General features: G+C 35.3%; 1 protein-coding gene across 1 annotated transcript in view; it reads right to left on the reverse strand.

Moving 5' to 3' along the window:
- Nucleotides 1–228: 228 nt before the first annotated feature.
- The window catches only part of LOC102833507 (CMP-N-acetylneuraminate-poly-alpha-2,8-sialyltransferase-like), a 241,320-nt gene continuing 226,360 nt past the window's right edge, over nucleotides 229–15,188 (reverse strand). The window contains exon 5 of the mRNA XM_006876694.1: nucleotides 229–1,189. Coding sequence (XP_006876756.1) covers nucleotides 907–1,189 — 283 coding nt within the window. The 3' untranslated portion in view covers nucleotides 229–906. The remainder of the gene's footprint in view (nucleotides 1,190–15,188) is intronic.

Raw genomic sequence — 15,188 nt, forward strand, 5'->3', positions numbered from 1 at the left:
TCACGTTAGTAGTATTATTATTTTCATGAAAGAAGAAAACTTTGTTGTGTAGAAACATCAATATAATCTTTGGTACCAAAAGTAAATTTTTTTTTCCTGCTAATTTTACTGTTTCAGATAACATATGGAACATCTTTTAAAATATTACTATGTGGTACAGTTTAGCTGGTACGTTCTACACCATAAAAACAAAAATTGAAGGTTTAGAGTTGTGCAAAACAAAACTTTAAAAAAATGTCTTTATGTGGTTGTTCTTTCTTTTTTAAGAGCTTGAAAACTGACTATTTTAAGGTCATTCATCTCATTCATATTTATCTTAGAAAGGAATTTTAAGCACCCTAATACCCAAACCAAAAGGGATTCTAGAAGACAAACAAAGATATAAACAAAAACATAAAATTCATGATCTGACTCAGAGTCCGGACTGAAGGCATTTACTTGAGTTGTTTGATTTTATGGACTTCACTGCTCAAACTGTTTCCCATCATGATTCTTGTTGACAAGGATAGTTTGGTTTTCTCAAGGGCTGAGTTGTGTTCCTGGGTTCCTCTTCTAATGTGCTTGGCTATGCAATGGCAGCCCAGCAGTGATGAACATATTTGCTTTACCAAACGATGAATGCATTGCTGGATCTTGTAAACACTACTGATTATACATTCAAGCTGTGTTCTTAGTGGAAGTGGCACTTACTAGGACCCTTGAAGTCAAAATATTTAATTTTTAGAGCACTTTGCAGGTATTTCATCAGCTGGTAATGGATTTCTTTTAAATGTTTTATATCAATTGTATAGTTGCTTGGTGGATGCTGAAACCCAGTCTTGGTTTGGATCCTATTTTCAAATTTTAGGATGCATCTTCAGAAAAGAAGTGCATATTCAGTTTTGTTTCTCTGTTTTTCAATGTGCTTTATTGCTTTACACATTTTCCTGTTGTCAGTTTTAGAGCTCCTCTATTATGCAGCACATTCAATGTTTTGAATTCTAGTGGCATTCTGTGAGGACTTGCATTGGAAAAGTACCTATATTTTAAATCATCATAGTAATGATATTTGACGGTTTTTCCATTTAAATCCTTAGGAAATGGCCAGAATCCATACAGGTGAATTTCATCACAGAATCTTGTGGCAAGAGTATACATGAGGAGACCTGTGCTAGGTCTTTTGATGGGAACTTTGTTTGTCAGCCAGTAACTGAAAAAGAAAATAGAAGAGTTTAGAGAGGCACATAACATATCCTACTCCAAATCTATATAACTCTATATTACATAAAATTAAAGAAAATAATATTGACAATGTTTCTTTATAGATAACATTAAAAGGAATACTTCAATAAGTAATATATTTCTTAAACATTTAATGAATTTGATTATTTATTCTTTATTTTAATGATCCTCTGGCTTTTGGTTAGAGGGTTAGCTGTTGGGCTGTTAACCACAAGGCTGATGGCTCAAACCCACCAGCTACCTCTCAGAAGAAAGATGAGGTTATCTTTTCCCATTAAGTTTCATAGTTTCAGCAAATCTATATAAGGTCATTATAATTCAGAATCAACTGATGACCATGGGTTTCGTTTTGTTCAGTTATCTTTCACTTATGGGTTTTCTTGGGTCATATATTGATTATTGAGTCCTGTGTGGTGCTATGGGTTAATGTGCTGGTCTGCAAGGTCAGTTTGAACTATTAGGTTGACAGTTCAAGCTCACCAGTTACTCCTTGGAAACATTATACAGGGTCGCTATGAGTTGGAACTGACTCAGTAGCACTTGACAGCAAGAACAAAATATAGGTTACATGAGTAGTAGAATAACATAAGCAAAATGAATTAGCAGCAAACATTTATATAATATACATGATAGAATCTTCTCAGAAAGTGCTAACTACAACTGCAAAAGTCATAGTACTAGGATGGAATTTAAGAAATTATCTGAGGAAAGTAAATTTGAAAATATGCCTAGAGCTTTCAAAATGTCTGATATCTCAAAAATTCAATAAGTAAATGCTTTGCATGCATCATACCAGCTAACCTATTCAATTTCAGTTGCACAGGCCTCATTTTACTAAAGGAAATTAAAAGCATTTACTTAACAAATATAAGAACAACAGATTAAATATAGCTATAAAATAAATACTAAATAGTTCAACACCTACACATTTTAATAAATTGATAAATAGGTAAAATATATTTCAGTGCAGATAAGCATTATATGTTTTTATTTTTAAAGATGATAAAACACTCCAAAATGCTCAGATCTGTCATTATTGAAAATCTGCATGAAAGACATGCATACTTATAAGTTAATTGTCACCTCTGTATACTAGGGGATTTCCAATCATTCTTGGCACAGTCATTTATTTCAAGACAATTCTATATATGTTATTAACCAAAAAGAGGAAGAGTGTGGCTATTCTCTTACTTTTAAAGTTGTCCATTTATAAAGAGATAAATCTTTAAAACTTGTTTTTTTTTAGTAATTATTTAGTGAAATGTATGCAATGCCATCCATATGTTTCTGTTTATTAATGTAGTCAAGTCAGTTCTGACTCATAGGGACCCTGCATAAGGTTTCTGAGGAGCATTTAGTGGATTTGAACTACTGATCTTGCAGTTCAAACTGACCTCGTAGTCCAGTGCTTATCCTACAACACCATGCCAGGACTCCAAATGTCTGGAAAAGATTATGTTTTTAAAATTCTGGTCTTTGTTGACTTTAATGCACTTGCTTCAGTATAATTTTTTATTATAATACTAAATATATTATTCTTCCTTTCCTCTTTATTTAAACTTCTGTGAAGCTTTTCACATAAGATTAAACACATTTAACATGAGAACATAAAGTAGTAAGTTTTATTTTATTTGCTTACAGAAATGTTTGCTGTTGTTCTCGTTCTTAAGTGCAGTTGAGTCAGTTCTGACTCATAGCGACCTTGCATAGGTTGCCAAGAAGTGGCTGGTAAGTTTGAACCACCAACCTTTGGGTTCAAACTGACATGCCAGTTGAGCACATTAACATGTAATGCCACACTATAAATATCCAAAATAGGGAAAATGTCCTTTGTTTTCCCCTTCTCTCAACCAGGATTGCCTTTCACTTTTTGTCCTTTTTTCTCATTTTGTAAAGATCATGTGTTACATGTTCCAAGCAATGAAAAATGGTTTATACACCTTATGCTTTGAGAAAACCTATTATCAGTAATGAAAAATTTAAGAGGAAAATATCTAATAATTTGTTTACAATTCAAAGGAAGCAGGATGAACACAAAACATAGATCATATTTTGATAGTTTGTGAAGGCTCTGTGTCAATTTGATTGGGCCAGAATTCTAATTGATTGATAGTTGATAGTTAACTCTATTATTATTGGCTATGAACAGCCAATCAATTGAAAAGATGCTTCCTTGGGCGTGTGGCCTGCTCACAAAATAATGAACACACAGGAAAGACTCACTCTTTTTCCTGCTGGATCTGGGTTTCTTGTCTGGGCCATCCTCCAAACTCCAGTTCTTTGAACCTGAGCCAGGGACCTGCTCTACTGTCTATCTGCCTTCTGGGCCTGCCTGCCCATTGTATCTGGAAGTGGCACTAGGGTCACTCTGTAGCATGTGAACCCACCTGCTGGAAAACTTGCTTCCTACCAGAAGGCCCAGTATGTCTGCTTCTGCTGACTTGACTCTTGTGCATTACACTACCAGTTGCACAGCACACTCGCCCAGGCCTTGGTTGCCCCTGTCACCCTGCTGCCATCCCTGCTCCAGCGTCATGCTCTTTGGGATTCTTTCTTTTCAAGCCGCCCATTGGTTTTGATTCACTTGGCCCAGACATGGGACATTTGTTCACCCCACTTGCCGATGTTGGCTCAGTTGACCCAGACTCAGGACTCTCCTATCCCTAAAATAGTGAACCATTTCCTTCTTGAAATAAAGTTATCTTTATATATAAGGAGTCCTGATGTGGTGTTGTGGGCTTATGATCTGGACTGCAATGTTGGTTTGAACCACAAGGCTGCTGGTTCAAGTTCACCAGCTGCTCCTTGGAAACCCTACACGGGATCACTATGGGTCAAAATTGACTCAACAGCACTTAACAAACATAACATATATAATATGTATAGGTGTGGTACTGTAGGTTAATGCACTCGACTTCAAAGTCAGTTTGAACCATGAAGTTGGAGGGTCAAGCTCAGCAGCCACTCATCAGAAACCCTATACAAGGTTGTTATGGTAGGAACTGACTCAATGGCACTTAGCAACAACAATATTATATATAGATATAGATATATAGATAGATATGTAAGTTTCACTGGTTTGCTTTTTTAGAGCACCCAGTCTAATACACACATCTTTTGAAGATTTGGAAGGAAACACAGAGACTACACTTTTGCAATGTGCATACTAAAGCTAGAAAGTTTTGAAGACACTGTTATATAACCTGAAGTGCTTTCAGATCTAAGAAGCAGGTGTTGTTAAAATAAATGATTACTGAAGGAAAGTTTAGTGTGTATGATCTGTGTGTGGCTACCAATGTCAATTGATAGTAATTGGTCAATTCAAAAAGTAATTGTTTATACATATTTTAAGTAGATGTAGCAAATTCAAACTCAATAAAAAATGAAGTGATTACTTCCACCAGGGAAATTCAATGAACATGAATAGTGAGGCAGTATTAAGTTTGTGATAAGTTATCTAATTTCTAAAGTGAGGGAAAAAAAAAATAACAAGTAGGAAATAATAGCAAAATCAAATCAACTATGTGTGTGGAACCATGTGATGGAGAAGCACAATATTATAAGCCAAAACAAAGCCAGGGCTGACTGTGAAACAGACCATTAATTTTTCATATGCAAGTTCATGGTGCAACTGAAGCAGAGTAAAACAAGTCTGGGAGAGTCAAAATGTGACCTTGTGCAAATTCTACCTGAATTTAGAGACCATCTCAAGAATAGATTTGATGCACTGAGCACTAATGGCTAGAGAAGCTGCGGTCTGACATCCAGAACATCATATATGAAGAAAGCGAAAGATCATCAAAATGGATGTCAAAATTGACTCTGAAACTTGCTCTTCAGCAAGAAGGTAAAGCAACTGAAGGGGATGAGGAAGAAAAAGAGCTGAAAAGAAAATTTCAAAGGGCATTTTGAGGAGACAGAATTTAGTATTATAATGAAATTTGCAAAAACCTGGGGTTAGAAAACTTAAGGGGATGAATATGCTCAGCATTTCTCAAGCTGAAAGAACTGAAGAAAAATTCAAACCTTGGGCTGCAGTTATACGGACAAAATATTGAATGAGTCAGGAAACATCAAAAGAATATGGAAGAAATACAGTTCACTGCAGTGAAAATAATTAGTTCATTTCAAGAGGTAGCATATGATCAAAAATTGATGGTATTGACAGAAATCCAAGCTGTACTGAAGGCATTTGAGAAAAACAATGCTGCAGGAATTGATAGAACAGCAATTCAAATGTTTCAATAAACTGACACAGTGTTGCCTGTGCTTATTTATCTATGTGGAGAAATTTGGAAGACTACTACCCACCCAACAAACGAGAAGAGATCCATTCCAAAGAAAGGTAACCAAACATAATGAAGAAATTATCAAATAATATCACTAAGACGACGTGCAAATAAAATCTTGCTAAAAATAATTTTTAAATGGTTGAAGCAACACACTGATATATATACCTGTCAGGAATTCAAGCTGAGTTCAATACAGAGCTTAGAACATCATTGTTGACATTAGATGCATCTTGACTGAAAACAGAGAATACTAAGGAATTGTTTACTAGTGTTTTATTGATGATGTAAATGCATTTGACTGTGAGAAGTTAAAGCAACTGAAAATACATCATAATAAACTACAGATAACATTGCAAAAACGAGAATTCGAGAACTAAACTGTACTCACACAGAACCTGTACATTGGTCAAGAGGTAGTCATTTGAATAGAAAAAGGATATTGAGTGGTTTAAAATCAAGAAAGTTACATGATTGAATTGTACCCTTATTTAACCATACTTATTCAATCTATGGAGTCCTGATGTGGCGCTGTGGGTTAATATGCCAGTCTGCAAAGCCGTTTGAACTGCAAGGTTGGTGGTTCAAGCTCATTAGCTAGCTGCTCCTCAGAAACCCTATAGAGGGTCACTATGGGTTGGAACGGCACTTAAAACAACAATATTCAATCTATATGCTGAGCAAATATTCTGAGAAATTGGTCTAAATAAAGAAGAAAATGGCATCAGGACTGAAGACTCACTAAAACCTGCAATAGGCCAATGACACAACCTTACTTGCTGAACGTGAAAAGGACTTGAATTATTTACTGATGAAGTCTAAAGACTATATTGCCTTCAATGTGGATTGCAACTCTCTGTAGAGAAAACAGAAATTCTTACAACTGAAACAATGAACAACATCATGATAAATGGAGTAAAATAAGAAGTTGTCAAGGATTTCATTTTACTTGCACCCAAAGTTAGCACTCACAGAAACAAGAATTTGGAAATCAAATAATGTATTGTATTGGCAGATATGCTGCAAAAGACCTCTTTAAAGTGTTAAAAGAACAAAGATGTCACTTTGAGAACTAAGGTGTGCCAGACCAAATTTCACTTCCTGAACTACATGTGAAAGCAGGACAATAAATATGGAAGACCACAGAAGAATTGTGCATTTGAATTATGATTGTGGTGAAGAATATTTAAGGTAATATGGACTTCCAGAAGACCAAATACACCTATTTTAGAAGGATAGTCAGATGCTTCTTAGATGATAGGATGGTGAGATTGTTTTCCTATGTCCTTTGTATATATCATCAGGAAGGGTCACTCCTGGGAAAAGGACATCATGCTTAGTAAACTAGATGGTCAGCAAAAATGAGGAAATCCGCTCCCTTACCTGCCCACCCAATGAGATGGATTGACACAGCTATCTGCAAGGTCAGCAGTTCAAATCTGCCAGCTGCCCCATAGGAGAAAGATGAGGTTTTCTGCTCCCATAAAAGATTTACAGCCTCAGAAACCCTGTACAGGGTCACTATCAGTTGGAACTGATTCAACAACACACAACCAAGCAATCAACAATATTAAAATGTAGTATTCATTTAATGAAAGTTAACATCTAAAAGCTACAAGTATCTTGAGAGGAGATTATAAAAAATAGATTCTTAATTTAAGTTTTAAACCAAATTAGGAAAAATCTTAATTGAAAAAAGTACATTAATACATTAATGAAATATTTATACTTCACAGTGTTCCAAAAATTTATCTCAAATTTAAATCTCTGATGGACTAGTAACCACTAAGTTGGAAGTTCAAACTCAGCAACCACTGCTTGGAAGCCTTTCACAGGGTTGCTATGGATTGGAAACAACTCCATGACACTTAACAAAAACAATAGTGTTTTTAAGCACTGGACTGTGTACCATAAGGTCAGAAGTTCAAACCTACCTATCTTTTGATGGGAGAAACATGAGACTTTCTGCACCTGCAAATATTTGTAAAGTCTTGGAAACCCTATAAATTGTTGCTATGAGTCAGAACTGACTCGATGACACTTAGCAACAATAGTATTTTTTCCCTTCTTTCCTGTTGAGCTGATTTTTGACTAATGGTGAACTCCATGTGTATCAGAGTAGAACTGGGCTCCATAAGGTTTGCAATGGCTGTATGCTTATAGAAGAAGATTGCCAAGGGCATTCTTTTATGGCACCTCTCATTTGACTTGAACCTTCAACCATTTGGTTAACAGTCCTGCATCACCCAGGAACTTCCTGGTATGTATATTTTTAACATTTATGAGGGTTTTTAAATCAGTAAATAATCTCATTTTTGTATATACATTCCTTGTCTGCAAATGGATTTTTTTGTATTATAAAATCAATGCATGTTCCCTTTAGAAAATTTGAAGAAAGTATCAATGAATAAGATAGAAAAATATTACTGTAATCTCACCACATTGAGATAGTTCCTGCTATAACTTGATGTACTCTTTTGTTCTTTTGGGTAATTTGGGTCCTTTTATATTACAATCATTTATAGACAAAAGCATATTTTTGTCAGCTATTTAAGTTCTATTTCTTATGTTTTTATTTACTTCTGTCTGCCTGATTTCTGCCTCTCTCCCTCCTTCCATTCCTTCCTTTTTCATATTATAATGCTCTGTCCTGGAAGCATAGTGGGTTATGAGTTGGGCTGCTAACCAGAAGGTCAGTAGCTCAAATCTTAGCTCAAATCTATCAGTCACTCTACATGAGAAAAAGAAGGCTTTCTGCTCCCAAAAAGCTTTGGAAACCTTATACAGGGATGCTATGAGTTGGAACCAACTCTTTGGCACACATTCACCACTATCACCATATCTCCAATGTATCTAGTCTTAATACCTGATGTTAAAAACTCAACATCTGTAATGAATTTACCCACAAAATCAGTGGTATAAAAGGTAGACAATAAGTTGCTGTTGATAAGTGATGTCATAGAGATTCTGGATAGTGTTTCCAAGGTGAAACTGGTGAGGTTGAACCACCGACTTTGCAGTTCAAATTGAATTTGCAGTTTAGTGCATTAACTCACAGTGCCACACCAGGACTCCAGACAGTAAGTAGATAAACATGTATTTGTGGTCAGAGGACATGAGTTTGAATATATGATAAAATATTTACTAGTTCTAAATTCTTGGGAAGACTGCTTCATTTCCTTAGACCTTGGTTAATAATACATACCATCCAATACTGTTTTGATAATACAAAAGAACTAGTAAGTATGAAAGAATCTAACACAAAATGTCGTACATAATAAGTAATTTTAGTTAAATCTTAACATATCTCAAAAAAAGGTATTCATTAAGCTCACATTCAAATCCTACTTCTCTCTTGGAGAATTATGTGACCACTCATTGACTGAAATAATGCGGTCATCTCATTAAATCACTATGGACATGCTAAGAAATCATGTCCAACTAAGAAAGTTGGGGAAAATAAACACATTTCTTCTCTGGCTTTGAGGTTTCCTCTAGCTACAAAATATGATTTCTGTTTCATATCTTTTCTCTCCATGAAACTGCATACTCCCTGAGAAAAGAAACTGTGATATGTGTGTACTCTTGCTCCACTTCCTTCATTTTTTTTAAGGCTTTAATATATTGCAAAGCAAAAATGGTATACTTAATAAATGTGTCTAGATTTGAAGGTCAGTAAACTTTTAGATTTTTCTCAAAATAAAATCAGATATTAATCATTTGAGAGAAAAAATTCCTGATTTTTTTCAAGCACCCAAAGTTTTGGAAAGAAAAGCAAACACTGTCATATACCCTGATGAAAGTACTGCTGTCTTTCATATCTGACTTAAGCATATGATTAAACTTCATACATTTGACACTCAACACATTGACAAGCAAGGAATATTAATTTTTGCTGTAAAGCTCAATCATGGCAATTTCTGGATTTACTTGAATATAAAGGATCAAATACCACTTGATAAGAGCTGTATTTTAATGCTACCATGTATGCTAAGCTTCCATTCATGAGGCCCCAATTTCCTTTATCCAAAATGTGAGATGAAGTAGATAACTTAGTGTGTCATTAAGATATAAACATCTATTTAAGTCCAGAGGTGGTGGTGGTGTTAGTTGCTTTAGAGTTGATTCTGACTCAAGGTGACCCCATGTGTGCAGAGTAGAACTACTCTGTAGGATTTTCAAGCCTTACTTCTAAGGTGCCCCTGGGTCGATTTGAACTGCCAACCCTTTAGTTTGTAGTCTAGTGCTTAGTCTTCTCTATTTCTTTACTCATAGTTATCACTCCACAACTGAGCTTGTGCTGGTTCCATGAGAGGACTTGGTCAAGGGCTGATAATGTGACTTCTGATTCTAATAGTAAGTTGAAACGTTAGAAAAAAAGGATCTTCTCAATTTGCCTCTGTAGAAGATGTTGGCATCTCCCCAGTATTATATCCCATACAGTGAAAACGCATAAAAATCATTCATGATAATGGAATTTTTCTAATAAAAAAGGTGGTAGGAAAAAAAAAATCAAAATTTCAGAGATTTTTGTCCATATTTGTCAACGTATTTGTTGATAGTAGTATATGTATTTGTTGTTGTTGTTGTTAAGTGCCATCGAGTCAGTTCTGACTCATAGCAATACTATCTAGGATTTACAAGGAGCAGTTGGTGAGTTTGAACCGCCAACCTTGTGGTTTAAATTAACTTTGCAGTCCAGCGCAATAACTCACAATGCCTATATAATATAAAACTTTTTAAAAAAGCCATCCTAGGCTTATTGAAATATAACTTTTCTACTCCCCACCCCCAGACTGTTGAAATTATCCTTTCATTGTATCCCCAACCTTTAGTATGTTACAAAAACATGAATGAAAGCATGAATTAATTCTGAAGTATTTCATTATTTTTATAATTGGCTAAAAGTCATTATGCACTTTGAAATAATGAGATATCTTGTAGTGCCACAAAAGCAGGGTGCATGATAATTTCTTTAAAGAAAAAGAAACATTCAAAACTATACTCACTGATAATAATTCATTCTACCATTCATTGAATTTATCTTTACATTTTTCCAGAGAAGCAATAGGGATTGGTCTTAAATTTACTTCTAATATGAAGAGTTGAAGAGACAGATAGCTACATTAATTTCTTATTTGGCAAGCTAAGAGCAGACTTAGGGGAGAAATAAGCAATTTAAGAGAGGTACTGAAAAAAAAAATTATATTTATAGTGGAGCAGAGACCATAAAAGGAGTCCTGGTGTGGCAATGAAAGATAAGCACTGGACTGCAAGGTCATTTGAACTGTAAGGTTGGTGGTTCAAATTCACCTGCCACTCCTTGGAAACCCTCTACAGGGTCATTATGAGTTGGACTCACTCCAAGGCACTTAACAACAACAGAACACCATGAAAACTTCACATGCATTATTATAATTATTATTTTCCATTTAATCCTCACTGGTCACAGAGATTGTGACAGGACCAGGATTTTACCCCATGTCTGTCTGGCTCCAGAGATTTCAAGTTTAACTAACAAGAAATTGAGTTAGTTAGCTTTTAAAGAGCATTTATCTTGAAATGGCAAGTCCACGAGATCATTTTCAACACAGAATTCGTAATGGGAACTACAGATCTGTATGGGGTTTTGATGATTAGCAATTAATTCTCAACATTGCTGTTCTACTCAGGCAGCTCTTTATTTCTTGGAAATTATTATTGCCCAGTATATAGGACCCAGTTTCTCCACGAATACTCTCAAGTGTTATGTGTCAGAAAATGACTTTCTGGTTTCAATATATAACTTATTTAACCACATTGCAAATGTCAAAGGCATTGACTTAGTATCAAAGGTTAGGGATTTCCATGCAGATATTTAAGAAGTATTATTAAAATGAAAGCAGGCATTTGTAACACTTCAAGAGGTCAGCCTGTCAATATTTACTTTTTCTATGTGCACTTTATATGCACAGCACTGTATTAAGTGATGAACAGAAAATCAAAGTTATTTCTGCATTTAAATATAATACATAAAAAAGAAAAGTTGTATGATATGTCATACATAATTCACCTGAGGTATAGAAGACTTGTGGCATGTGTAAAGCAATAGGGATATTAGTTTAGGCTTAGTAAGCTCGATATTTTATTTGTGTGTATGTTATTTGATGATTACTGAAGAAACATGATGTGGTGCTGTATGATAAACACTGGATCTCAAGGTCACTTTGAACCACAAGGTCAGCAGTTCAAACTCAACAGCTGCTCCTCTGAAACCTATACAGGCTCACTATGAGCTGAAACCCACTGGATGGCACTTAACAACAAGCCGGGACCAGACTTTTACCTTAGCTCTGAATTTCACCCTTCTTTTCATCTGGCAATGAAAGCTAGTAAGTTCTTGAAGTAGTCTTTACAATATTATTCTCACATTTAATCAGTGGACAAATACCTACATTATTTTAATATTATTAATTCCACTTCATACAGTTTTAAATTACTTTTTCATACTCCTCGTAAAATCATGTGCCATACACTACTATAGATATTACTCTTACTTAAAAGGGAGTAAAAGTATAGGCTAGGAAGTAAAATAACTTGCTCAAGTTTACACTATATATTGGTGTGCTGGTGAATTTTTAACAATAGGGATTGGGAGAAGAGTTAATTTTTATTTGTTATCAATTTCTGAGGTATAAATAAGGAGTCCAGGTGACACTATGTATTAGGCATTGGAGCTGCTGACTGAGAGGGCAGCATTTCAAACCCACTTGCCATTGCATTGAAGGAAAATGAGGCTGCCTGCTCCCACAAAATTTTACGGTCTTGGAAACCCTATATAAGGTCACTATGAGTTCAAATCAATTGGGCGGTATTCATTTGAGTAGGATAAATATTTCCATCATGGTTGATTTCAAGCTATTAAACTGACATCATTGAACACTGAGTTGGTAAGGCATATGACAATCAGTTTTTATAAGCCAATACTAGCCAGTTCCAGGATATTTGTAGAAAAGAATAAGAGATGTCTTGACCTGTATCCCCCTGAACTTTGTACAAAGAAATTCAATATAAAAAAAACTTTCCCTGAGAGAAGTGCATGAGTGGAATATGGAACCTTAACCAGAGATGCAGCAAAACCAGAGATGGAGGCAGAGAGGAGGACATGGAGAGAGAGAGTAGCTGAGAACTCTAGATTCATGGAAAGAAAAAGACTGAGTACCGACAGCCAGGAGACAGGCTTACAGAATGTGCCCTTTGGTTGTTTAAATTATTATATACTCCTGAGTGTTTTTGTGTGCATAACTCCTCCCCACTCCCCCCCACTCCCTTCCATTCCAGGGAATGGAAGCAAATACTGTTGAATGATGATGCATGGAGGAGATTGTAATTACTGTAATGAAAAGATGGTGTAAAGCCGATGTTCTCCCATGTAAGCTATCATTAAGTTCCCAATTACAAAAACAACAACAAACTTTCCATAAAACATAATCATAGATAATAGCTGTTCACTTATACTCATTTGTATAAAGAAAAGATGGGATCTACCTTTCATTTTTTAAGAGACAGCTTCATTATATCCTTACAGGAAAGTTCAATATTGTCATCTAATGAACATACAGAACAGATAAACAATGCTTCCATTTACATCTCTTAGTGATACCAACCCTAATGCTGGATACACAGCAGATATTTAAGGAATGATTATTTAATTTATTCTTGCTAGTATTTTAGAGACTTGTTATGTTGACACAATGGAGAAAACTTGATTGACAATATCCAATAGTGGGAAAAACTATTGAAAAGCTGAAGTTTTGTTTTTTGTTTGTCTTCAATTATGTGATCTTAAGGATTCATGGAGGCACTATGGGTTAAACATTGGGCTGCTAACTGGAAGTTCCCTGATTCAAACCTACCATGGGAGAAAGATGAGGCTGTCTGTTCCCATAAAGATTTAGAGCCTCAGAAATTAAAAAGGAGCAGTTCTATTCTGCCTTACAGGGTCACTATGAGTCAAAATGGACTCAATGGCAATGGATTTGATTTGTTTTGGGGATGTGATCTTGGACAGACCATTCAAACATTTTCAGCCTCAGTTTGCTCACTGATAAAATGAGATCCTTTAAATGATTTACTCTACACTAAAATGCTCATTTGTAAAAGGTCATAGTAATCAGAATTCTGATTGAGAAGCAGGAGACACATACAGCTACAATATTAGTCTAATCTTCAGTTTTGCTTGTATTTACTGTCTGTTCCAACTTTTATATAAGTGTGATCTGAAATGATATGTAGCATTTCTCTTCATTTACATCAAGTTGTTGCTGTTGTTTCATGCCTTTGAGTTGGTTTCGACTCATAGTGACCCTGTATAGGGCTTCCCAGAAGCAGGAGGTAGATTTGAAATTCTAACTTTACAGTTCAAAACAACCTTCCAGTCCAGTACTTATCCAACAGTGCCATATCAGGATTCAGTCACATTATGTAGCTGCTTATTAAAATCTCCCCTGCTAAAAATCTCACAATATCATTTTCAGTTTCCTGTAATTCTTGTAACTAGAAATTACAACAAACTCTTTTCTACTTAAAAAAGCCATAATAGATTGATTTGTGATCTTAAAACTACAAAATGATCTATTAAATTTATCAGTGATGAATTAATGAAAATGAATGCTGTCACAATGAAATGGAATATGGCTGAAAAGTGAGAAAAAATAAACAAAATAAACAGGGGGAATCCTCCAGATTTTATTCACCTTGCTAGAAACCTGTACAGAATGAAAATGGTTCTCTCCAAAACCGTATGGATAATTCAAATAATCATGGATTAGCTAGATTTTGATGAGAAAAAAATTGAAAATTAATTGCAATATCAGAAATAATGGATTCCAATTAAAAATTTTAAGTATCTTTTGGGGTTTCTCAAAGACAGTTCTTAAAGTCTTGAGCTACTGCACTGAAATTATGGAAAAACAATGAAGCAGGTGTCAGAGCATGGGTTTTAATGACCTCCTCTTTAAAACCAAGTGACTACTGACAAGACAGCTGAAACATAATCTAAGCTCCAAGAATGAGGAAGTGGTGATGCATGAAACGTGAAGTACTGGAAAAACAACACATCTTTTCTTAAAAATAAAAAACCATGGAAACCTTATATTTTCTACCTAAAATTGACAGGAAACAGTGAAATCATTTATCCTAAGACTAAGAGTCATGCAAGAAAAGAAAGAATTGAAAAGTGTGGTTGGGGGATGTTTCTGGTGGGTATTGTTGTTGTTGTTGTTGTTAGGTGCCATCAAGATGGTGCCAACTCATAGTGACCCTAAGCACAACAGACCAAAACACTGCCCAATCCTGAGCTAAACTCACTATTGTTGCCATGCTTGAGTTCATCGATGCTGCCACCTGGCCAATCCATCTCATTGGTGGTCTTCTTTTTCTTTGATCCTCCATCCTACCAAACATGATATCCTTCTCCAGAGACTGGTCCATCCTGACAATATGTCTGAAGTATGAGAGACAAGTTTAGCCATCTTGGCCTCCAAGGAGCATTCTGGCTGCACTTCTTCCAACACAGATCTGTTGGTTCTTTTGGCAGCCTGTGGCACTTTCAATATTCTCCTCCAACACCATAACTCAAATGCGTCAATTCTTCTATGGTCTTCCTTATTTACTGTCCATCTTTCACATGCATATGAG

Source organism: Chrysochloris asiatica, unplaced genomic scaffold (genome assembly GCF_000296735.1).
Source record: "Chrysochloris asiatica unplaced genomic scaffold, ChrAsi1.0 scaffold00405, whole genome shotgun sequence".
In the NCBI taxonomy this organism is placed as follows: Eukaryota; Metazoa; Chordata; class Mammalia; order Afrosoricida; family Chrysochloridae; genus Chrysochloris; species Chrysochloris asiatica.